This window comes from Cyprinodon variegatus, unplaced genomic scaffold (assembly GCF_000732505.1).
Source record: "Cyprinodon variegatus isolate N-32 unplaced genomic scaffold, C_variegatus-1.0 Scaffold213, whole genome shotgun sequence".
NCBI lineage: Eukaryota > Metazoa > Chordata > Actinopteri > Cyprinodontiformes > Cyprinodontidae > Cyprinodon > Cyprinodon variegatus.
In genome coordinates, this window is record NW_015150666.1 from 160,287 (window position 1) to 186,105 (window position 25,819).

At 38.3% G+C, this 25,819-nt stretch overlaps 1 protein-coding gene across 1 annotated transcript in view; it reads left to right on the forward strand.

Moving 5' to 3' along the window:
- LOC107088322 (protein NipSnap homolog 2-like) overlaps positions 1–25,819 on the forward strand; it is a 59,387-nt gene that overhangs the window by 31,136 nt on the left and 2,432 nt on the right. The window contains exons 2-9 of the mRNA XM_015380433.1: positions 18,256–18,410; positions 20,037–20,173; positions 20,264–20,309; positions 21,489–21,583; positions 21,830–21,900; positions 21,992–22,132; positions 23,658–23,689; positions 24,475–24,569. Coding sequence (XP_015235919.1) covers positions 18,256–18,410; positions 20,037–20,173; positions 20,264–20,309; positions 21,489–21,583; positions 21,830–21,900; positions 21,992–22,132; positions 23,658–23,689; positions 24,475–24,569 — 772 coding nt within the window. The remainder of the gene's footprint in view (positions 1–18,255; positions 18,411–20,036; positions 20,174–20,263; positions 20,310–21,488; positions 21,584–21,829; positions 21,901–21,991; positions 22,133–23,657; positions 23,690–24,474; positions 24,570–25,819) is intronic.

Consider the following 25,819-nt stretch of genomic DNA (forward strand, 5'->3'; position numbering starts at 1 on the left):
TGACAAGAAGTAGTGGTTGATACACAGAGAGTTCCAGATGCTGAAACCTTGAAGACTATAGAATAAGCAGGTGATCAGATCCAAGCAGATGAAGATAATCCAGAGGGAAAGTCAAGAGACAAATCCAGGTACAGTCCCCATGTAGAATCCAACAGGAGTCCAAAGACAGGTCAGGCAAACAGATCAAAACAGGGACAGGCAGGCTCAAAGGTTCGAAGACAGAATGGGTCAAGATCAGGAAATCACAACACAATAAGTAATTCTAGGAGACTCTCACATCAAAGGCTCAAGAATAATCTGGCACAGATTACTGAAAGTAAGCAGTTTAAATAGAAGCTGGAGCAGGTGGATATGATGAGCGGTAATGAGAAACTGGGCGGAGTTAGGCAGGTGAATAAAATGAGCAATCATGCCAGTCATCAGCGCCAAGATTGTGATATAAATGTTAAATAAAAATTCTTTGTTAATTAAATTTTTTTTTTTACATAAAGATGCAATGAATGAACGATGTAAAACAGAGAACTGCTCTAACATCACCAAAAGAATAATGGTGTGTTTTCCACAATCTGCCCTTCAAGGTAGATATACATAAATTGTTGATTTCTCTATGCAGTTTGTTCTACCTCTTTAGGTTGAGGTTGTTAGGATTGTTTTCGTTTTATTCATTTATGTGCAAGTTAAACTCTAACAATACCTAGCTGTTTCGGGTTAAGGCTAATGTTTTCCCACGCAGTTAATCAAATTAGGACAGTTCTTCTGTCAAAATAAAAAGTAATCATATTTATTATGTACGTACCAATGATTTAGGAAAGAACTTGGTGCATTGTCCTTGATCTAAAAACACTGTGTATTATCTTGATATGGCTGGAGCTTTTGAAGTCTCCACAGGATGTCATGATAGATGTGATAAAGTAGCTAGGTGTGACCCTGGAGATGTACTTTATAAAATGCTTCTTTATGCTTTGTTATTCTGGGTGGACTTTCTGCAGAATCAAGCCCGATGTTAGGTGCTGCCATTTGTAACCTCAGCCATTTATCTGGTCTGAGTCATATACATTATGTTAAACCATATCTTATAGTCATTTAGTACATATACATTATGAAGTGTTAATTAAAGTGTTTGTTCCGAGTGATCTCTTCTCGAGCTTTTCATTACAAGCTAGAATCTCTACCATTTCACGTTGAGGGAAGAGTGACACGTAATGTTCCTTGAAAGTTGGAGTTCTAGCACTGAGCTCCCTCGGATTCTTCGAAGAAACTTTGCACTATCTTCCTCGCCCTCAAGATTATCAGCCAAGCCAATATTAAGGTAGCTCCTATGTTTAAATGCAAACATGCCAGTTAATAGGCCCCTGCTCCATCTGTCTAAGTTGTTGTGTCCTTGGTAAGACACTTCCCCTGCCTTGCCTGCTGTTTTGGTGGAGAGGGCTTAATGAAGCTAATTATATAGTATCCACATAATCATTCAATGTGTGCAAACTGAAAAAATATAGTAGATAACCTGCAAAGGTGAGTCACTTTCTCAATATAGAAAGTAAATATCACAAAAGCAAGGCAGCAACTCAAAATGGGTAGTTCATCCTTCAAAAGCAGGTCCCCTAATCAAACATTTTCAAAAGCAAGTTTTTATGTCACTGAAGGTGTCAGTGCTGTCAAAATGACAAGTTATGACAGCAGCATCTTTGAACGTTCAGGTCAAAAGGTTTGAACATGTTTTCATTGTGACAGACTACTCTGGAAGTGCTTCCAAATGTTGTATAAAGTCAAAACAGCATTATATACCAGGCATGAGATTTTGAAATATGGGAAATAAATTAGAAATATATAAAAATCAAAACACTAAATATGCACTTTACTTTATACTTTATATTTGCAACTGTTCACAGCTTTGCACTATTGGAAACAATGAACAGTTCTCCCTGGGGCTTAGTAGACCTCACTGCAGTAGTTTTAGAACCCAAAATACAGCAAAACAGACAGTGCTGTAAATCAGTCCCAATAGCTTGTGCCTAAAGGAAAATGTTGTGGAGGTTGAGCTTATTATTGTGCAATGTTTAATTCTAATGTTTTGAGAAATGCACCAAAGCCCTCGATAAAAACTGTAATACTCAAACAGCAAGGAAATTTTTAAAAAGTGATAATATACCAGCAATTCACAAGTAAACTTGTTTTATTTTTCAAAGAGGTGCTTATTAATGTGTCATATCGGAACAAACATCATAAAAAAGACTTGATTAAGGAAATATGCAGGGTGTTCTTCAGAATAATTAAAACTTTGAAATATTTGGTGAGTGAAAAAATTTTACTTTATTACTACACAGCAAAATACAAAACTTGGTCATAAATTATACATGGATTTGGAAGATTAGACTCTAAACTTTAATTTGATGGTAGTCATTTCCAGCTTGAAGGGTTTATAGACTACTGAAAAGATTTTGAGAACATGCACACTGCTCCATTCATTCTAAAGTTTATATGTGAGCAGGACTGAAGTGTTGACACTCTCCAGATGTGTGCACAAGGAAGGAAAAAGCAAGCCTTACCAAAGCACCTGTGCTATGAGGGCAAGAAAAAGTCAAAAAGAAAACATGAGATCATCTTTGCATCTCTGTGGGCCCACTCTTTTGACATTAACTCGCAAAGAGGCTTCTCCTCTACATGTTGAAAGATCAAACTTAAGCTTTACCTATATATCTTTAAAGGGGTCTCTGTAAACGCTGTCACAGAATGACGTCAATCGAAAGAGTGAAATTGCTTTAGGATGTCAAAGAGGTGAGAACTTTTTTAAAATTCCTTTAAATGCTTAAAGAAATAAGCACAAAAAGGAGAACCAGAGATTATTATCATACCTGCTTTCAGTAGCACCTTTGCCATTTACAATAATGAATCAGGTTTTGTATAAATAAATGACAGAATTATAGCAATACAATTTTTAATCTCGGACTCATTCTGTTTTTCTGCCTGCAACTTTAAAATACACGGAAACTTTGTACTACCAGATCTTGGTTTGTGCCCATACAAAATAATTACCTTTCTGTAAAAAATGTTAATTGCTGCAGTTAGGAAGATTATCTCAACATTTTCAAACTAACACAACATTTTCTATATAAACATTTTGATGTCAGAACAGATAATCCTGGTATTCATCAAAGCAATTGCAGTTGCAAATTATATATTGGTAATATAAATCACTATGCTTGTGAATTTTAACTTGTGACAACTTAGACTGATGGGGCAAAAAACGTTAGAAAAAACAGCATAATCATCAATATCAGAGTTGACATTTCAAAAACAAATGTAAACTCTTTTGGTTTATAATGGGTGCTAAAAATTTTTTTTTAGAAAATGCTTTGTTTAAATCAGATTTATTATTGGCTGAAAGCGTAATTTTGATTTAATATTAAATTTCCTTATAGGTGAAACCATACATTTAAACGCAGTGTCTAGAAAAATACATCTTCTTTTTTTGTCAGACACTGAATATATAACATTTAGGATTATCATCACCATTTCTATTTGTTACATACGAGATTAATAGATTGAATGTAAATGAGTAAAAATAAATTTTATTGTTCTCCAGTGGAAGGAGAAAACATACAAAAATTGCTGTTCCCTTTATACAATTTAGGAAAAATGATAATGATGATGTCATGATCTTTGAAGCTTCTGATTGGTTGATTCATGACATCTGATTTTGAGTTAGGCTCACTTCTGATGGACATCTTTCACGTGTTTTTTTGTGGAAAAAATAATTTTAATATGACTAAGTATAAAGCTGTTGTATAATGGACCATGCAGTGGTTGGTTTTGATATGACTAACTACCAGCGTCTACTTGGAAAGCATTATGGTTGGAAATACCAGTCATTGTTTGATCATCACAGGGTATAATATATGGGGGCCCAAATTCATCTATCAGCCCTGAAGCACATTCCCTCACATGCGTCCACTGCTGGATATTGGGAAGACGGCCCAGTATAAATCAGTGGACTGACCTTGTGAAGTGGCCTGTGATGTATGAGAAAGCGCAAAGCTGTAATCTGTGGACGCGTTCCTGTGCATCTCAAGATTTGATGTACAGGCCAAATTGCTTCCAGACAAAAATCTCATACTGTAAGTGAAAGAAAACCATGGCTCAGGAGAGCAGTTTCTTCACTTTAAAAATACATTGTTGGCCTTGAATTTGTATTTTTCAATCACACCTCTCATTTGTGTCAAGATATTGCTTTACGAAGTACAACTCCGTGGCAGAGGCAAAGAAGGCGAACACAATGATGCGTCATGAAGTTTGTCAGCTAGCACAAATGGCTTCTTTGTTTCCCTTAATGTATTTCTGTCTCTTCCTAGAGGCTGATTTACAACAAAACATGAATTAGGGGCAGAGCTCAAGTCATGATCCTGCTGATGTTAGCCTTTGTGTTTTGGTGTCATAGTTTTTATTCATATCCTTGAAAATTCGATACTTTTTTTAAAAGCTGAATTTTATCATGTTGCATTTAATCCAGATCTGCTCCACAGTGGAGTGTTTTAATTCTCTTCTTAAGACTCACTTTTAGTCTTTGAATTTTAACACCACATAATTGTGTGGTCCTCTGTTACTTTTTATTTATATATTTATTTTAGACTTAGGCTTATTTTACATGTTTATTTGGTTTTTTGTTTGTTTTTATGTACAAAACATTGGAAACATTTTTGTTGTTAAATGTGCTATATAAATAATGTGGATTGGATTGGATTTCTATAAATTCAGGGCCGAAATAATGTTTTACTTTCTGTCTGTCTAAGAGAAACTTTTATTTGAGTGTTTATGATGTTTAAGTGGTTTGATTAAGATGTCCGAGGCATGATTCTGGAACTAGGCTAAAGCATTTTTATCAGTGGGGTGACGCACACAGTTGTGAGCAAAACACCATAAATTTATAGAAGCTGATAAATGTCGTGTGAAAGTCCTGGACTAAAATAAGTTACCGGTAGATTTATTACCTTCATCTTGTTTTTGGTAATGTCATCTTGAGGCCACACTATGGTTTTTACATTTTCCATGACATGTGGAGTGATTTCGCTCACACTGCTGTTTTGTATTTTTTTATTTCCCACAAACCAGGATGACTTGTCTTCTCTGTACTGCAAAGGATGCAGCATTTGAAATCTATAAAAGGAAACGTGAAGCATGTCTAATATAATAGGAATAGGTCGTTTTGGCATACTCATAAATTGTTATTGATCTTCCTTTGAGTATAATTTCTTATGCAAGTTGAGGTTGTACTGAATGTCATTGTGGCATTTAGTTTATAAATCCTAATTAGATTATGTTTGTCATTTCTTTATTTTTGTTTTGCTTGTTGAATGGAATCTCGCATACAGGTTTTGTGAGTGTGATGTGGGTGTGTGGGTGGGGCCTTGGTTATTTTTAGTCATCTGTGATTTGTTTTTTGTTAGTTGAAAAAGATACAGAGGAAATAGTATTCAATGCATGCAGGTTTATGTATTTTTATGTTTGTTTTGTGAGCAATTGCTTTATAATTACCGAGGGGTACGAGGAATGTGTCAGTCTTCCAAGAAGTGATAGTCATGTTTAAAATCGTTCGATCTAATCTGTGCTTCATATCTCATATAGCTGATAATTTCTCCCTTATAATTCTGTCCTTTTTTGTTTTGTTTTTTAAGAAACCTTAGCTTCCTGGATTCCTCTCAGCTGTTCGTCATATGTGAAGTAGTCTCACTACCATGATTTTTTTTTCAGTAATCACCCTTCTCTATATTTTTACCACTCAGTTCATTTCATGTGGTTTCAGTTCAGATCCCACTGTTGCTGCCTCTCTTGATGGTCCCGTGTGTTAGAGTGATAATTATAAAATTATCGTGTGGACATATGAAACATTGAAAGAAAGAAGATGTTACATTTCTATCCTGTGATTCAATCATCCATCCATCCATCCATTATCTTACACGCTTGTCCCAATTGGGGTCGCGAGGGGTGCTGGTGCCTATCTCCAGCAGTCAATGGGCAGGAGGCGGGGTACACCCTGGACAGGTTGCCAGTCCATCGCAGGTGATTCAATCAGAAGGGTCATAAACTTCTATGACCTGCATCCAGTAGGTCATGAGGCAGAGTCACATGGTTGTGCGACTTCCATCCAGCCAGATGGTCATTTCACACTATCTTATGACCTGCATCCTGACAGATAATCATTACTTGGTCTTCTGTTTAAGGCCTGCCCTATTATGTTGTAAACTGTTAATAAAAGGCTTTTCTGTGAAGGGATCTGTTTGATCTTTTCGTCCTCTTAATCTTTTAAACTCACATTTCCCTGGATTAAAACCCAACACCGTGTGCTGTTCAATCAATTTTTCTTGTAAATATGGCTTTTGGGTGTATTAAAGGCTCCTGCCTACCTGGATTTTAAGTTGGGTATTTATTCTATCAGCCAGAATTTTAAATTTGACCGTTCACTCTGTAGTGGTAGGTAGATGAGCTCTGAGGCAGCTCCCATTTTAGAGAAAGAAAGAGAGCACATACAGTCAGTCACAGTCAGAGAAACAGGACTACTCTAAAAACAAAAAAAAACAGGCTCCAACATCTATAAACAAAGGTGTTGATGGCAGCAGCACAAGAATGGTCACACCCAAACAGGAGCATACCAGATGAAACTACTGTGAGAAAAAGCAGAGAGAGCATAGCGTAAGAGATTAAACTAACAAATGCTGCAGAATGAGAGAATAAAGATAGAATGAAGCAGCGCGAAGAAAAGGGTTCCCTATGTCCGCCAGCAGTCTAAGCCTATAGCAGCATAACTATAGAAATAGCTCAGGATAACAGGAGCCACTTTAACTATAAGATTGTTCAAAAAGGAAAGTTTTAAGCCTATCCTTAAAAATAGACAGGGTGTCTGCCTCACGGGCTAAAACCGATAGTTGGTAGAAGAACCTGATAACTAAAATGTCTGCCTCCCATTCTACTTTTAGAAATTCTAGGAACCACTAGTAAACCTGCTGATTGAGTTCACTTAAAAAAGTCAGTCGTCACATTTTGTTTTAGAAACATTTTTCAATTGTCAGATTTAAAAAAAACAACATTGTATGTTCTTTTAAAACAGAAAAATATGTATTTTCAGCATAAAAAAGCAATGGATTAGGAAGTGGTCATGATCTAGTGCCTTATCAAGTGATATTGTTGTCATGGTCATGTTAAAGAGGTACAGCAGCATCTACAGCTCCCAGGATCAGGCCTTATCTTTATTCCTTTCAGACAAATTTAGGCACTTCTTTAGTTAAAATGATGGAGATATAACTCAACGGAACTGATGGCCATCAGACACAATTCAGTTTTCAATATATTTCCTAGGCTGAAATCCGCACTGGATAAGCAGACTGGTGCGGCACAGAAACAGTTTAGAGAAAACCTTGTGCTCCAAAACAGAGGAGGGGGGAGTGGGCAAGAGCATTGGCCCAGCTAAGGGCCAGAAAGCCACCGTTTTTGACTCTCTTTCAGACCAGTGTCCCGTCACTGGATAATAATGTAGTATTTGCTACGTCTGAGGCTGACTGTTTCTACAGAGATATAGAGTTGTGTGTTCAATGCCTAACAAAAATGTGGCTTAACAATAACATGACAGACTCCACCTTCAAGATAAACAGACTTGACTTATTCCGAGCAAACTATGACCACTGGAAGGGGAAAACACAAGGGGGAAGGCGCTGTATGCGCAATAATAAAGGTTGGTGTACCAACTGTGGACTGGTTAAAAGCAACCCCTCTGATGTGATATTACCTATGATAGTGAAATGTCAACTGCACATCTGCCATGGAGAGTTACAGCAGTGTTTATCACCACTGTTTTCATCCCACTGGGAGGTGATGCTAATCCAGGAAACTATATGAGTCCATTAGTTTACTGTAGATAAAGCATCCGGAGGTGTTTTACGTCCTTTAAGGGGACTTTAACCACATGAAACAGATGGACACTCTGCCTATTTTTCCTACTATGTCATCTTTCTCACACGGGGAGACAACACTCTGGACTGTGTTTACTAACATTCCTGAGGCATACAGGGCTCTTCTTCGACCCCATCTTGGCGTCCCTGACCCCATCTACATCCTTCTGGTGCAAGCATATTGCTCACTAAAAAGAGCCAATTATGAAAACAGTCAGTGGGTGGCCCAGGGATGTCGCTGCTATGCTTCAGGGCTGTTTTCAATGCATAGATTGGCAGGCCATCAGAGAGACGGCTAGATATGAGGGTGAGGTGGACCTGAAGGAATTCCACTCCTCTGTTTTCAGCTTTATCTCCAACTGTGCTGATGATGTCGCCATCACCAAGACTGTAACCTGTTATCCAAACTAAAAACCCTGTCTAAATGCTGAACTGAGAGCTCTGCTGTAAGCAGGGACGCTCTCTTCAGGACAGGGGAAGCATCAGCACTCTGAGAGACCAGGTAAAGAATGACTGCAGGCAGTGTGAGGGCCTAAACCACATATAACCATAAATCTCAGGGTCACATTACCACCAGTAACCCATAGGATATATTGAAGGGTATCACAGGGTACAACATTAGAGATGCCAAATGCCCAAGGGAGATGCTCTTAACAGGTCCTACGCCTGCTTTGAAGATCCCAACATCCCCATCAGTACCGGACTCATTTCACCTCCTGGTGACCCGCCTATCCATCTGATCACAGCAGGCATGAGGAAGACCCTCCTTGGAATCAAACTCCATAAAGCTGCAGGCACCATCAACATTCAGGAACAGTTACAAAGGGACTGTACCAGCTAGCTGATGTGTTAATGGACATCTTTAAAATCCCACTATCACTGACATCTGCCTGAAACTGCTTAAAGGTAATCATTATTGTCCCTGTTCCAAAGTGCTTCCCAGTGATAGGCCTGAATGGCTATCATCCAAATAGCCTTAACATTGGTAAGCATGAAGTGTTTTAGAAGGATAAACATGAACCATGTCAAGGACTGCATTGCTGGGTGATCCATCGCCATCTCATCAGTGGTGCACACAGCCCTCTCCCACCTGGAGAGCAGAAACTCCTACATCCGTCTGCACTTCCTGGTTTTCTCCCCGGTATTCAACACCATCATTCCATAGACTTTTGTGCAAAAGCTCTTCTCTCTTGGACTGGGTGCCACACTGGGGAGCTGGGCCCTGCTGAGCCTCACTGTTTACTCTGCTGACATATGACTCCCCTGCAAGACACACAGTTGTCATATGGTAGATGTGTCCCCTCTACAGCTGGAAAGGCATTTCCATTGAAGGCATTCTATATGTAGCCAATCACGAAGTTGGAAGTGAGAGAAAAAGTGTGATTGCAGAAGTTCTGGATAAATTAGAGGAGAGCAAAGATAGATTTAATGCTGCATTCACACCAGACGCAGCAGGCGCAGCAGAAGCAGCGACTACATGCAAAGTCAATGGTTGACGAGCGTCAAGGCACAGCAAAAGGTCCCGCAGCACGTTTTGAGCAGCAGGCACAGCGCCTCTGAGCAGCTGAGGCAGCGCGTCGGGAGCGTTTAAGCATCTGACGCGTGAGACGCGCCGCAAACGCGCTGCTGCTCGAGCTGGAAAAATGTAACTTTTGCTGCTCAAAGCGCCGCATCAACCAATCACAGACGCTGATCTGGGAGATGCCAGGGAGAGAGACACATTGCTGATGATACAGAGCGCTATGATCACTCCTCTGAAACAGTTTATTAAGGCCTACTTTAACTTAAAATGCTGAAACCTGTCAACAAAGCCTGTTCGCTTTTATTATCCTGGTGCCTGCAGTTTGGATTATGTACATGAAAACCACCTTCCTGCCGCGGTGAACCGCGAGGAGGCGTCCGGGCCATAGGCTGCTGTTGAATGGGGTTCCTACTGACAGCGCACCGCCGGTATGTGGGGGTCTGAGCAGCTCCGACAGAAATAATATTGGAAGGCAGGATGGTAATCTGAATGAACTGACTGCAGTGATTAAGTTTTCAGGTGGATTTTCTCACTTAAAAACATATTAAAACTACTTTATTCCCACTGATCACAGCAAATATAGCTGCGAGGCAAAGAAAGGATAGAGTAGCTCCGCCCAACAGGCGTCAGACCCACTTTTCGACCTCGCAGCCAGAGCAGCAAAGCTGCTTCAGCCGCGCGTCAGAAACTGGTACAAGCAGCAAAAAGGAAGTAGCAGACGAGATTTTGCTGCTCCTGCTGCGTCCGGTGTGAACGTAGCATAAGAAGTGGATTTCATCTCCAAACTCCACTACTCTTGCTAGTTTTTTTGCAAGCATGGAAAACTGTTCACAGATCAAACAGGTGCTCCCCCTAAAATCCTCAAAAAGAAATAACACCAAGTAACGCTGGTGACAGAGGAGGTGAGATTACGGGGTTAGAGAGCACTGCTCTGATGGATATCAGTTCCTGCTTGGTTCCTAATGACTCAATCAACTCCTCACAACAGAAACACGTGCACCATAGAAAGACTGATTTATTGTCTTTCTATAATTTCATCAATGCAACAAAACCTAAACCGTGTGATGAACCGGTATGCAGTGAGAGCATTCACTGCTACTTTCTCCATTCATGCTACTATGTGATATTTGCTCCAGGATAAACATTTAATCATGAATGCTTATTATAGATTTAAGCCCACGTAGTCCTTGTTATACTGGGCTAATACACTTAGAGCCTGTGTTGCCATATGAGGCTTATATAAGACTTAAATTTTTGCGGCTCCAGACAGATTTGTTTTTTGCTTTTCCAATATGGGTCTTTCAGCAGTTTGGGTTGCTGACCCCAAACTTATGTGATGTAAGCAAGACCGTCACACAGTTAGACCTATCGTATTTCTCCCTGACAGAGACTATTCCAGCCTTTCCCCACAAGCAAGACGGCTGAGGAGCATCCAGTGGAAGACCACCAGTCTCAGAAAGTTTTCTACCCTGCAGTTGTTGGACTGTTGAAAGATTCAGTTATATCTTTTTCTTTTCTTAGATATTAAGCTTATTGAACAGTTACCTGAGTCAAAATTTCATACTAGAAGTATGCAAATCTGAGATGGTATGAGAGTAAAAAAAAAAAACCTTGAATCCTTAAATCCTTTCTTAATCCCTGTTTACAACTCCAGAGTAGTTAAGTGTTGTTGCACTCAGTTTCTTATCTATATTAGATTATTGAAATATATACACAGACGGATTCCTGGATATTAATCTACTTAATGCGAACACCATAAGAGTTTTAATACCACTGTCAGCCACAGAGCTGCACTCACTCACTGCAGAGCCCAGACAAGATAAGGCTGAAGGCTGTAAACAGAATGTCCAAAGTATTTTCTCACACATCCGGCTGCAATTCTTGGAAAGCTTTCACCATCATGTATTTCTGTGATGCAGCCAAAGATAATAACAGGATGGTGAGAGAAATCTCAATGACAGCGAATCAGATAATGTAGCTCTGGGATTTGTGATTTATAGAAGATCCACCCTGTGTAGGAGACTAGGGGGCAAAGCCATATTAGTTGAAGAATGCGCGTATGTTTAAACATTTTCTAAGCTCTCAGATGAATGGCATCCTATGTTTTCTTGCACATTACCAGAGAAATCATGTCAGCTGTTTTTACAGCTGCTCCTCTGAAACTCTTGGTTTAGAGCAATTTATGCTTTCAAAAAGCAAAATCCAAGGAATTAGGCCCAGTATAGACTTGTGCCTAAACAATCAAAATGAGTGAGAATATGAGTGGATAATGTTACAGGGGAGTGACATAGACCATGCAGTAATTTCTAATTATTTTAGAGAAAATTAAGTTTTAATGGGAAAAAAAAGAAACTGATTATAGCAGTGTGAGATTTTTTTTTTCTCTTCAGACTTCCAGACATATTGTAATATTGTCCTGAGGTTCGGTGATAAATCTACATCAGTCATAATCAAATCCCAGTAACTATGCCAGGATCAGATCATAGTCCTTTCTCACAGTTTATTTTTCTTACATCATTCATATTTATTGGTCACTATTCAGATTTTTTGTTTAAAAGAAAGACATAGATTAAACTTTTACTTCTTTTGTCCATATAACAAATTTGTATAGCCAGCTTTTAGTTTAGCCAATCTAAGAGGAAAATAAGAAATATATATATTTTACATCTGATTTGGTAAACACACTGAAAAACAAGCCAACAGGAGAGCTGCAGAACATTAAGCTCTGTCATGAATAGCTCACATGATTGGAATAGCAGTCATGTTACTGGCCGCTTTATTAGGCACACGTGTTTAAGTGTTTTCTTAGACAATAACATGACAGCAACTCCATTCATTTGGGAATCTTGCCATGGCAAAGACACATTGCTGAAGTTTAAACTGAGGGAGTTTAGTTGACATAGGAAATGTTGGTACCAGATGGCCTGGCAGAGTTTTACAGAAACTGCTGATCTACTGGGACTTTCAGAGAATGATCTAACAATGAGAAGATAGTATGGATTACAATGCCTTGAAGTTGTCAGAAGCTAGCTAGTAGACTGGTTCAAGATAACAGAGAGGCATACAACCATGGGTGTGCAGGATACCAACCCTGAATACACAACATATCAAACCTTGAAGATCACACTTAGATGCCTTTCTTGTAAACTAAGAACAGGAAAATGCTATCTGAAGATCCAAACCTTGACAATAGCAGGCTTGCATAATGGTACCAGACGACTCAGAACAGACAACCCAGTATCCGAGGTAAGACAGACCATGGGATAATTAAAAGCATTTAATTCAGAACTGTAAAAGGAAACACAGGTTAGTGACCACAGAAATCCAACAGAGAATGACATGAATATGTGAGTCACTAACCTGGTTTAACAGTTCAGCACTCTTCCTGTGAACAAGGTAGAATCCAGCTGGTGGGCTGTCAGCAAGATGTGGCGGGTGCTGCCCGGAGTGTCCCAGATCCTGCAGCCCCAGAGAACTGAGAACAAGCAGAAGTCCGAAGCCAGGTCAGGCAAAGAGATCAGAACAGGAAGGCTCAGAGGTCCAGGGGTCTGAAGCCAGGTCAGGCAAACAGATCAGAAAAGGAAGGCTCAAAGGTCCAGAAGTTCGAAGACAGTTTAGGCAGCCAATTTAGACGGGAACAGGCAGGCTCAGTGGTTGAGAGGCAGAACAGGTCAAGATCAGGTAATCAGAAACACTCAGGTACACTTAAAACCCTCTCATCACCTGCAAGAGAGAATGAGGATAATCTATCCCTGATAACCGGATGCAAGCACCTTAAATTGAGGCAGAAGCAGGTGGATCAGATGAGCAGTGATTAGAAACTGGGCAGAGTTGGACAGGTGAATGGAATGAATAATTAAGCCAGCGCCAACATCTTGACATTTCAGCTGCAACATTCAGACGGTAGCATACTGAAAAAATGGTTCCATCCTTCTAAACCCACTTTGGACCAATTTTTACCAATTGACCATGCTTTAACTAACCCTATCCTTTCCTTTATGGCCACAATTTACCTATCAATTAAAGGCTCCCTCCAGCAGAAAATGTGTTTTAAACATGACAGTTTACTATTACATTCACCAGATCTCAATGCAACTTAGCACCCTAGGCATGTGGTGGAACAAGAGAATTGCATCATGGATGTGCAGCTAACAAATCTTTTGCATGTGTTCGATGCTATTATGTCAACTTGGACCAAAATCTGAGGATTTCTTTTAGTAAAACTTGTTGAATCGATGTCAGGAAGAATAAAGTCAGCACTAAAGGCAAAATATTAAATCTATAAAAAACATAAAACTGTTTTGAGATGGGCTTTAAAATATCTTTAAGACTTTAAAAAACATATTTTTCTATGTTGGTAATAGTGTGTATCATATACAGCTGGAGTAGTGAAACTGGAGCTCTCTATTTTAAAGCTGAGCTCATTTCTTCCAATAATAAAATGCACCTTTTGCAAAGCCATTCCATGTCCAACTAGGTTTGGTACAAATACAGATCAGACCACTGTGATTACTGCTGAAGTTATAAGCAGTTTCAACCTCCTGCTCTGCTTTAAAATCCCACTGGGTATTGAATTGACTCTCTAAGATTTTCTTTTTTTTACCATTTAACAACTAAAGTGAAAAGTTTCTTTAATGGTCTGAGCTAATTAAACAATGCCGTGGGGAGCAATCTAATTTAATTCTTCTTTTACAACTCAAGCTGAGGCCTTTTCTTTACTAAAGAGTAAAATTTGGTTGGATTCTTTGAATTCCCAGACATATCCACACTATACCTGTTGTTATTCAAAAATGTTTCACCATGCACCTACTCCTTTATGATTTATGTCTCTGAACTTAGAACGAATCGCTCCATAGTTTCTGAATTCCACTGGTGGTAAAGTAGCCAAGTGGGTTTCAGCAATGTGGTCCCCATTAAATTCATAGTCACTCTATCAAATGATAAATCAATCAAAACTATACTGAATTCCTGCATGGATACAACCCCTGTGACATCCACCCCCACAAACACCGGTGTGCAGCTTAATCCAGCTGTGGCGACCGGCTCTTCATGAAGGCTTGGAGGTAAACAGCCCAGTCACCTATTTTTTTTTTTTTTTCTTTTTGTAATAAATACATTAAAAAACTTTGGAACCTTATTTTCCTGGCATTTTCATGTTGTGTTTGGGCTCTGAATGCATTTTTATATACATAAATTAAATTTGTCTGTAGGCATTAAATGGACGAATAAAATATACCGTGATATAAATCTAGCTTTATTGGAAAACAGTAAAAATTTTCAATATAGCAGGTCTGTCTTTGCTGCTCTTCTTTCCAAGAGAAGCATCATGTAAAATTATTGTAGACATGATGGGATAAAAGCTGTTCATTAAGTGATATCAACTTGATTATAGCGCCATCACCTGTATAGAAAATACTTAACGCCTACATAAAATCATATTGTCCCTGTTTTTTTGTATTTCCAATATTAAGTCTAAAATGATCCATTCAGCATCTTTTATGATGTTTGGCCCCACTGGCAAAAATGTGTCAAATTTGAGTCTTTTATTTACAAGGTGAAACAAATTCGTAAAGTTTTTCTTAAAAAATTATAGTTGCCACACTCACAACCACTTCTAACACTTCGTTGTTGTTTTTTTAACAGAAGTTTCTTTCTTTGGGTGGATCTAGTTTCAAGAGAGTTTAAGTTAATAATCCACAAACAAATGTTTCACCAGGACATAAATATGACCATTTTATTTTATGTATTGACTATAAGAATAAAATCAGAATAAGACTTATTTCCAAGTAGGTTTGCAATTATGAGGAATTTGACTTGCTATTGATAGTGTAGACAAATTATATATGTGAAGAAACTGTTCTTGTGGTGTGATGTTTTGGTCCTGATGGACCACAGCCTGGAATAGTTTGGTTCAAGGGATCAGCCACAATCTTCCCTGCATGCCTCAGAGTCCTGGAGGTGTACAGATCCTGGAGAGATTAAAGATTGCAGCCAATCACCTTCTCTGCAGAACGGTTGACACGCTGCATTCTGCCCTTGTCCTTGGTGGTGGCACCAGCATACCAGAAGGTGATGGAGGATGTGAGGATGGACAAATTTGATGGAGGAGTAGATCTGTATCATCATTGCCCTTGACAGGTTGATTTTTTTTCAGATACCACAGGAAGTACATCCTTTGCTGGGCTTTCTTGGGGAGGGAGTTGATGTTCAGCTCCCACTTTAGGTCCTGTGAGATGATAAAGCTGGTAGAGGACCTAAATTTAGGTCCATTTCAGAAAGCACGATGGTAAATAGATATAAAACAAAATGTCTTTAAAGCACATAGGCATAGGGTCATCATAGGGGTAACTACTCACAGTTAATGCATGGTTTCCTGCCATTTTTGTTAAGTGTTTTTTTGCTCAAACAAAAGTGATCAGTTGATTAAAATTCTGAATGTGCTCCTTTACATGGCATTAGATTCTACAGGAATATGGTAATCACCCATTCATTTAATTTGGGTGTGATAGAGACTAACCTCTGATCATCTCTGCCTTACACGGTTCTACCATTGCAAATGTGTATATGGAGTTTGCTAACTCAACTTTGCTAACTTTGCTTCAGTAGTGTTGTTTTCAGTTTACAAAAAGACATGTAAAGGACAGTGTAAGCATGTGAAAGAAGGCACTCTGGTTGGATGAGACCAAAACTGAATTTTTTGTTATACAAGCAAACCACTATTAAGGCAGAAAACTCTACAACACCCTATATTCCTTCAACAGAGACAGGATAACTGATCTGGGTTGATAGCAAGATTGATGGATCTAAATGCAGAGCAAGAGTCAGCAAAAAACCTAGGCAGGAGAATTACCTTCCTGCAACAACAAAAAAAACACTTAGTATCTGGCCAAAATGGTTTCTTTTATAATTGCTTTTAAGATTTTAAATTTTTTATGACATTTTGCACAAATACATTCCTAAAAGAACACTGAGATCTGAGAACCAAATGCCTTTAGTTGTTCTGAGGACTCAGCTGGTGATGACGAGCTCTTTATTGTACAGCTCCTAATTCTAAATACATCTTTTACTATCTGAAGTCTGCCAGAACCTACAGTGAGTTTGCATAACTACTAAAACTTAACTTTTTACATTTCCTTTTAATTGTTAGAGCCCTTAGCTTTAGGCCAGCATTTCTATGACAATATTTTATTTTGCTCTTATTGTTTTATGCATAAAAAATTATAACAGCCTGTTTTATTGAGACTGACTATTTTATCATCTTATTTTACATGTACAGAACTTAAATCAATATATTTCATGTAATAATAAATATTGTGATGTCTGACAGCTTAACGCTAAATACAGGTCTGCCCCAAGGGTGCATCTTATCTCCCTTGTTATTCAGTTATGACACCGAAAACGTAACATTGATCAAATAGGCCGACGACATGGCATTGATCGCACGTCTCACCAAAGCCCATTCGATGGCCCTCTATGAAAACGCAACAATCGATCTCAGGACATGGTTTCAGAACAGCAATCTCCAGTTAAATGTAAATAAAACTAAAGAAATGTGCCTCAGTAGCCAACAGACACTGGGGCTTTCAAATCTCCTGGTTAAAACACTTCAATTAAACAGACAGAACTTAGAGCAAGTGAACTCATTCAAATACTCAGGCATCGTTTTGAGCAAATGCTACATTCAATACGTACATTTAATGCACGTATTGACTGTGTTTACAAGAAAGCAAAGGCTGTTCCTGCTGCACCAGCTGAGGGGTTTTAAAGTCAGTGACCACATCCTATTGAAGGTTTACCAGTGTCAGTTTTACATTTTTTACATTTAACTGCCTAAAACAAAGCTAAGCTTTTTAGAGTTGTTAAACAGGGCAGTAAGATTACAGGCCAACAACAAGTCAATTTGTCTCAGAATTACAGTAAATGCATCGGGTCAGTTGTAAGTTCACAGATGACGATAGCCATCCACTCTCCCATCACTTTCAGCTCCTTCCATCATGACAGAGATACAGACAGAATTCCTTTGTGCCCTCTGCCATCAAGGAGCTGAACAAGTCGTCACCCAAATGTCACTTGGTCTGTTCTGCCTCCTTTCCCTTGAAGAAGTGAATCTCCTGCTGCTGTGTCTGTAATGAACTATTTATAATTGTATTTTAGTTTATTTTATTACATTGTTTTATATGAGCTAGCCAAAGGCAAATTTCTGCCATCATTCTGTATAATGGACAATAAAATGTTTCTATTCTATTCCATAGCGCCTCATACATTGATTACTGATTCATTGACTGATTTAATTGATACGCATTTTAAGTGTCACAATGGTCTATCAAACTCTAGAATAAATACAAGAAAAATGTTTAATAAGATAAAATAAAGCTAATTCAGACAATTTGATTGAGTTTTACCTACTTTCTAAACAAGAAGGGGTACGTATGAGAGCTTCCACATGTGCAAAGAAAGTAAATATGTTTTATTTTGTTTTAGAAAAGAAAAATAAATACAAATGGCTTTTATACAGCTTTTTTTATAACAACAATGCTCCTTCTTATTCTTAGACTTAGACAGATTTATTTTGTCATTTTGTATACACAAGTGTAAACAATTGTTTTTTTCATTTAATTAATTTATTTTAATTTCATTTAATTTAATTAATTTTATTATTTTTTTATTAATTTATTCTGCAGTTGGATTTACATTTCCTGATCTGTGAGATATAAACCTTGCAAAATGAATAGTTATGTAAAGACCAAACGTGTAAAGGTGAGCGGACGCTCAGCAGGATGTGTTGTCCCCCCATCATAGAAGCGGAGCTCTGCCGCCACCTTGCGGTCACAGGCCATCACTGACTGTTTCCTGAAACTGAAGATGGCGACGGGAGTCCTTCAGAGAGTCCGTGGAGGATTTACCCCGGCTAAAAGCAGGGCTCTGTCAGCCGGAAACCTTTCGCTTTGGGCCAGGTGAGCAGTCAGTCACCTGAATGCCATGTTGTCACGTTTAACTCGACTTATTGCGGCTGTTGTGTATTAAAATTAGGGTGTTTTTTATTTTCTCCGTGCTACCATTAGCCTAGCAATGCTAACCCGTTTACTGTTAGAAAGCCGGGTTTGGCCTTCAGTTACTCCGAAGCTGCATCTCCTGCATTTAATCAAAGACCAGTGTTATTAAAATGTGCGTCTTTTGGTTGGCAGAAGTGAAAAAACAGCCCTCTCTGTCAGATTTTGTCTTAGCTTCTATGTAATGCTCAAGGTCAGCTTGTTACTTCTTCTTTAGCTTCATTAAAAAAATACCTCCATACTGTTTATTTCTCTCAGAAAGTGGGCTTGGTTATTTTACTTGCATATAGTAATGCCAAGATCAATATATCATGCATCCCTAGTATGGACACTACCTCAACTCAATCCATCCATCCATGCATGGCTTCCCTTTAAGCTGCATCACTGATTATCCTCCTTCACAAGCAGCAAAATTAAATCTAGAAATTTGTCCCATATATTATTGACAGCCAAGGTCTATGTATTGAACCTTATATTTCAAAAGTCATTTATAAACAGATTTTTTATTATTGGTGCTAATAAAATTATTTGTGTAATATTCTTGCAGGTTTCTTATATTTTAATGTTAAGTCTGTGTCCTGTGAGTCTGGCTGTCTCTGAGTTGCTAGTGCAGCTATATATCACTCTTGAACTACAAAAGACAAAAAGATATGTTGAATTTTATTATAGCATTGCTCCTTATTTCTTGTAAATTTGGGGATACATTTTATTGCATATTGCAGTAAATCTGTTTCACCTTTAAATCTGCAGCTCTCCCTAATGGTGTCTCTGCTCTGCTTAAAAACAGATTTATGAACCTGTCTACCAATCTAATGATGACTGAGAAAATCATTTTCAGGATCTCTAGAAGCTCTGCAGTCTGATTCTCTGTTCAGTAATAAAACAACAGATATGTCTTCATTTTAATCTGTAACTGTGAGTAATGGTCCTCTGAGAAGCCCAGCTTTTTTAAACGTAAATAAATGTACACCATTTTTAGCTGAAAAAGCTCTGTATGTGTAACAAACTGTTTTTTTCTGTGGCATCTCTAATTTTTTTTAACCAACAAGTTTAAATTGAACATATATCGAAGTAGCTGCTGGTTAAAATTTACTGAGTGCTGTGTGTCTCTCCTCCTCCACGTAGCTACTCTGTTAGCAGTGAATGGCGACTCCAAAAATGATTATGTCCCAAAGCGACATATCCCATGGTATTTCAAGAGGTGGGACTCGAGAGCAGCGGAAGAGAAAAAGCACGGACTGAATACGCTCTGAAAAGTTGGCTGCACCCAACCCCAGTTACTGTTGGCTAAAGTATATCAGTGAAAAGGGGGAAAAAAGCCGAAATTATTAGTGGGGATTGTCCCCTCCATGCCAAAGTTGGTGGGGACATGTCCACACCAGTCCTTCAGAAAGTTATGCCACTGTACCAGTGTCACTATACGTTTTGAGCTGTGTCAGTTCCCTACAGCCTTCTCACTTCCCTTGGGCGCTTTCAGGCCACCAAGTAGAAGTTATCCATCATTATCCCTCCTGTGTGTTTTTTGTTTAGAGGGTTTTCAACATCCAGCAGAAACAAGGAGGACAGCTGGTTCAAGTCTCTGTTCGTCAGGAAGGTTGATCCCAGAAAAGATGCACACTCCACCCTACTGACCAAAAATGAGGAAAGCAACCTCTACAAAATTCAGTGTAAGTTACCATGAGAATGTTGGCTATTTGAATATTAGATTCTTCTAAAAATGATAACAACAACAATAATAAAACGCCTGTCTTTTTCAGTCCATAATGTGAAGCCAGAGTGCCTGGATGCTTACAATAAATTATGGTAAGTGTGACTGTGACCTATAAAGTGATGAAGGAAACCAAAGAGAATTTACCTGTCTATATTAAATAATTACAATTAAACAAACTGCCTTGCAAAGCTATTTACCGCCTCTATCTTTAAGGCTATTAACCTGCCCTGCTTAGAAAATATCCAAAGCTCAGATTGGTTTTCATTTCTGCCCCAGATTCCATCAAGGTGAAGTCGACCATTAAACAGATGCCATTGCTTTGATTTTACAGTGTTTGGGATTCTTTCTTCTCTAAGGAAAACTGCTGTCTAAAAATATTTTGCATCTTCAAGTATTAACATGTATCTAGCTTCACTTTATTTATTCTTACCAGCTTCCTTGTACTTAAACAGTGTGCTTATGGCCAACAGTGTGTAAAGCTATTTATGCATTCACTGAATGGCATATTGGTGGAGCACATTAGTGATGGTTGTCTTGTTTTTTCATTGTGGATCTCTGCAGCTCCCCTTAGGTGGACGGCTGTGCTTTTAGGTTTACAGTCACTCTCTTAATTCAGCAATGGATTTAACAGTTCTCTATAAAATGTTTAAAGCTTGGGGTGTTTTATTTGTATTAGTATGTATATTTTATTTGAAGAATCTGAGTGAAGGGGGGGATTACAAATGCACACAGTTCTTTTAAGGTATTTATTTGGGGGGGAAAAAGAACTTTTGAACCTTTTACTTCAAAGTCATAATTTGTCACTATTGTATTTTTCTGTTGCCTTAAATCTTAATTACTATAATAGATAAATAAATGGCAAAATGTGGGAATGCGGGACATTTGTACACCTTTGTGACTGCTGCTAGCATGTTCTTGTTATTAATTAAAATTAACCCCTTATTCTTTCATTTGGACTTTGACTCCCCCCTCTGGTGGTTAGGAAAAAAATCACAGAAAAGCTGCTCCTTATTAAAAGCTTCATGGTTAAAAGCGTGGAAAAAAAGTTGCAGCTTATTGTGCGGAAAATACGATATGTCCTTTTTAATATAAAAATTTAAAAGAAAAAAATATATTTGTAAGGAAAAATATCAGATTAGATTTCAAAGATTAGATTAGATTATATTTCAAAGCCATAATGCCCAGCTGAGATAGATTTTTGAAAGCAATATTGTTTATCCCGTCTACCATGGCTTCATGTGATTGTTGGTGTGGTTTGTCGTTGGTCACAGCGAGGATGTTTTGCCCTCCATCCATGCTGATAAGTACTACCCCTGTGAGCTGGTGGGAACCTGGAATACTTGGTATGGAGAACAAGACCAGGCTGGTAGGATTACTAATATCAACATACAAATCAGCAGTTTAGCAGGTCTGTGCAGCAGTGCATGGTTTTGAAATCAGCAGGCATGGTATACTGAATCTTCATCACTCATCTGAGGCAACGATCCTTTAGTTAAAACATCACTTTTTCACTTTTCAGATTTAGTTATTTATTTTTTTTGTCTTTGATGTTAGTCAAAAATCTAACCTTCTGTCTGCTGTACAATAACAATAAAGTTGAATATTTCTGCAGTTCATCTGTGGCGTTACAGAGGTGGATACCCCGCTCTGACTGAGGTCATGAACAAGCTCAGGCAGAATAAGGTGATCACTGTCTCCTGTGTCGCTCTTCCTTTACCACCCACTCCGTTAAGTCTTCAGTAAAGCTCATCGATCTGTGTCTGTTGGATGTCAGGAGTTCACGGCATACAGGAAGGAACGCGGGAAGATGCTGCTATCGCGCAGGAATCAGCTCCTGCTGGAGTTCAGCTTCTGGAATGAGCCTGTTCCCCGAGAAGGCCCCAACATCTACGAGCTCAGGTCTTACCAGCTCAGGGTGAGGAACGCCCCCAACACTCTGCACTTAGAGTAATCAATGCACAAGCTGTTCATGAAGATTAAACAATTTCCATTTATCACCTACTTTCATGCAAATGTCACGTTTAAATACCTATGCTTCAACTCATTAAGTATATCAAAGATTGTTTTCAAAAATGAATAAAGCTTGTGTGAAAAGTAAAGAGCTTTTTATCCACCAAAGCCATGTATCCTATTGGAGGCTTTATATCATGTATATTTAAGGCTTTTAGTTACTAAAATGAGCCATTCCTCTTTTTATTTTTTACAAGCAAGAATGTGTTACACTTTGTAAGGATTTTATTTAGGTCACATGGGGTTAAAAAAATGTGAATGTTTGAAATACAAACATACACTACATACACTTTTAATGTCCTTCAGCAAATGCTGAGCATTTTTATTTATTTATGTTTTTACACTATTAATATTCTTGATTACTGCGATATTTGACCTTTATTCCTTTCAGAATTGATTGTATTTTAACAAATAAACTAACAAATATCCAGATTCTTAAACATAGTTCACTTGTTTTTGGTAACAGCCTCCATTTTATGCTTCTTCCTCGTTCAAAACTTTCTCAGTCCACACTGATGTTACACTTGCTTCACGAGGAGAGGGGCTGTGCTTTTAGTAGTTTATAGTTCATGGCACGCAAATTGTATTTTTAAGATCCCAACTGGCTTCCTTTCATTAGATGGAGATAGTTTGAGTCGGATACAATCTGGTAATAGAACGGCAAAAGCTTTTACCATGGCTTTACATTTCTGTTCAAAGATTACTGATGCTTTAAAGCCAGGTCTGTGGAAAATTAGCGATTTTTAAATTGGCTTTACTGAATCCGTTTAGGAGAAGGGTTAAATATTCATAAAAATTATAGCAGAAGCTGCAGAGCAATGACTAAATGTAAATATTTAAGCCTGTAAGTTTGAGTTTAAATTCTCTGTGATTTGTGAAATCTCAATAAATTCCTGCCAGAAAGGCAAATTGTGAAGGGACATATTGTATGTAAACTTCTGACTTGCTGTAGATGGAATGTTTCAAAGCCTTTGCAGATATTCAGACTCTGACGTCTTTTATACCTGTCTTTTCTAATGAAATCAGATCATTGCCCTCATATTGAACGCCATTTCATTCAACCAAAACAGAAAAAGGAAGAACATACCTGATATGTATATTTTTTAAGTATTTGAATATTTCAGCTTTTCCAAACTGTTGAGTGTTTGATTGTGCCTGTTTATTTAAACAAACATAGATCTGAGCCAGACTAAGCCATTTTCTGCAGATTGAGTCGTTCTTTCTAATCTGAAAAGGTCGGATCTACATTTGATAAATGCAAGCCATTATCCATTGTCTTAAAGTTTATCTGACATTTGTGTCTAAACCTCAGATGATTGAAGAAGCCTTCGTGTCTTGTTATTCTTGCATCTAAATGCATTTCATCTGGAAATAAGAACATGATTTATTGCAATAAGGAATGTTGTGTTTTTCCTTTTCTCCTCCTGCAGCCAGGAACCATGATCGAATGGGGTAATTACTGGTAAGGCAGCCTGAATTCATTTGACTCATTGAACTGTAGTTACAGAGCAGTTGCAGCTTATGAACCTTCCCTCACCTCACTGTCATTATGAGCTTTCCCCCAGAGAGGCTTTGGATTTGAAGCTGTGCTGTGCCGTCACTGAGATTAAATCATAAATGAAGCCCTGTCTGCTTGTATGATGCAAAAGTTGGATCTTAGTTTTAACCAGCCTGTTTGATCACATATGACAGCATAACTGAGCTGGCTCGGTTCTTCTAAAGTCAACACATCTAATGCAGCTTTTATGTAGGCTTATGTTTTATTCTGTCTGGAGGGTGACGTATATATATGACGTCCCTGTAATGAAGGTTAATTAGGCTTTTTTAGTTGCTTTCTAGCATGCCTTAATGCTCCATCATTTGAAAAACCTCCTGTAGTCTTATAAGTAATATCAGGGAAGCTACTTAAAGCCAGTTTAGTGTCATTTGTGTCGATGACAGCTTAAAGTCCTGCTTAAAGCTACAAAAACATTTAGAAATGAGACTTCAGAGTTTAACAAATGTGATCTGAATACGCATGTTTGCATAGGGGTGAACATAATGAGGCTAAAACATTCCTTCCACAACAGCTCACCTCCGTCCTGGCCTGCGTTGAGGTTTGGGAACATGTGCAGCAGTTCATGGGTTGATCAGGTTAATGCCAGGTTTTAGACAGAGTCCAGAATGAATTCAGAGAGGAGGGAAGTTTATGATCTTAGTTGGTGTGTTTTGGCCCTGGTTTTAACTCTGGTTGCTGTTTGTCTGCAGGGCTAGAGCGATTCGATACCGCCAGCGTAACAGAGAAGCTGTGGGAGGGTTTTTCTCCCAGATTGGGGACCTCTACATGGTCCATCACCTTTGGGGTAAGACAATAAACTACAATATTTCGCCCATTACTGAGTACGCTGGTTAGATGACAAACGAGCGTATTTCTCAGTTGATTCTCTTTTTTTTTAAACACAGAAAAACTGCATTACATCTCTTTACTTATTGAAAAGTTTCATCTAAACTACACAAGTGTAGCCTAAGTAGGATTTTTGACAAAACAAGTATTTGGATAATATCATCATATTGACTCTCAAAAAAGAATTAACCATCAATAAACTTTGTGTCATTAAGAAACCGCAATGAAAAAAAAACAATGTTACATGATGTATAAATGTTATATACACAAACGCCACTGAGACATAATTAAGAACTGTAAAATATAATTAATAACACATTATTAAAAATGTGCTCTAGTTTATCTATCTGTGATGAAAATGGTAGCAAATTAGCATCACTTATCAGCTCCATTGCTGGTTTTGGCAGCAAATAAGTTTCTAATCATGGTGTCTGACAAATTAATATCACAGCAGAGTCTAATCGGTAAGATCATGTTAGGTTTTTAAACTGGAGTCAAAGGGGGATTAAGACAAACGCAGCAGATGGTTAAGGTGCATTTCCTCCTAAAGATCTGATCTAAACGGCTTCTTCCAGATGTGTCACAGCTGCATCTGTCTCGATCCATGTTCATGTATTTATAGTGACCTCTAGTGCCACTTAAGAGGAAAAAAAAACATTTTCTGATCCAGCTTTTTTGCTTTACTTAATAATCATGTACTACAGACTGCCTCTCCAGAACCGGCATAGAAAACACAACCAGACAAGTTATTTCTGTTGGTTTTGATCATTATGGCTTAAATCAAGACTATATCCCTGATGTCGTTTCTCCAAAAATTCTAGAAAAAGGATTTTTAATATTAAGATGTTGGTCTAATAAAGAGGGCACCCATATTCTATACAGAATATTTGATTTGGGATTGTACTGCATCATTTACTGCATCCATGGGGCATTGCATGAAGGTAATCCATCTTTAGCACCACTGAGGTTTTACAATAGCACAGGTTGCTTTCTGACAATTTTACTTCATACGAGGCGGTGTGCTGGGCAGTCCAGCTTGGTGATTTCAGTAGGGCCATTTCTCGATTCCCAAACACGCGAATATTAAGATGTCGGTTCTTGAGAAGAACACAGGAAAGTATGGATTCGGTGAGAACGGGAGCATGCAGCATAAATATGGGTCAATAGAAAGAGAAGCGTACTCGTGACGTCACCACACCCTCTGCTCAT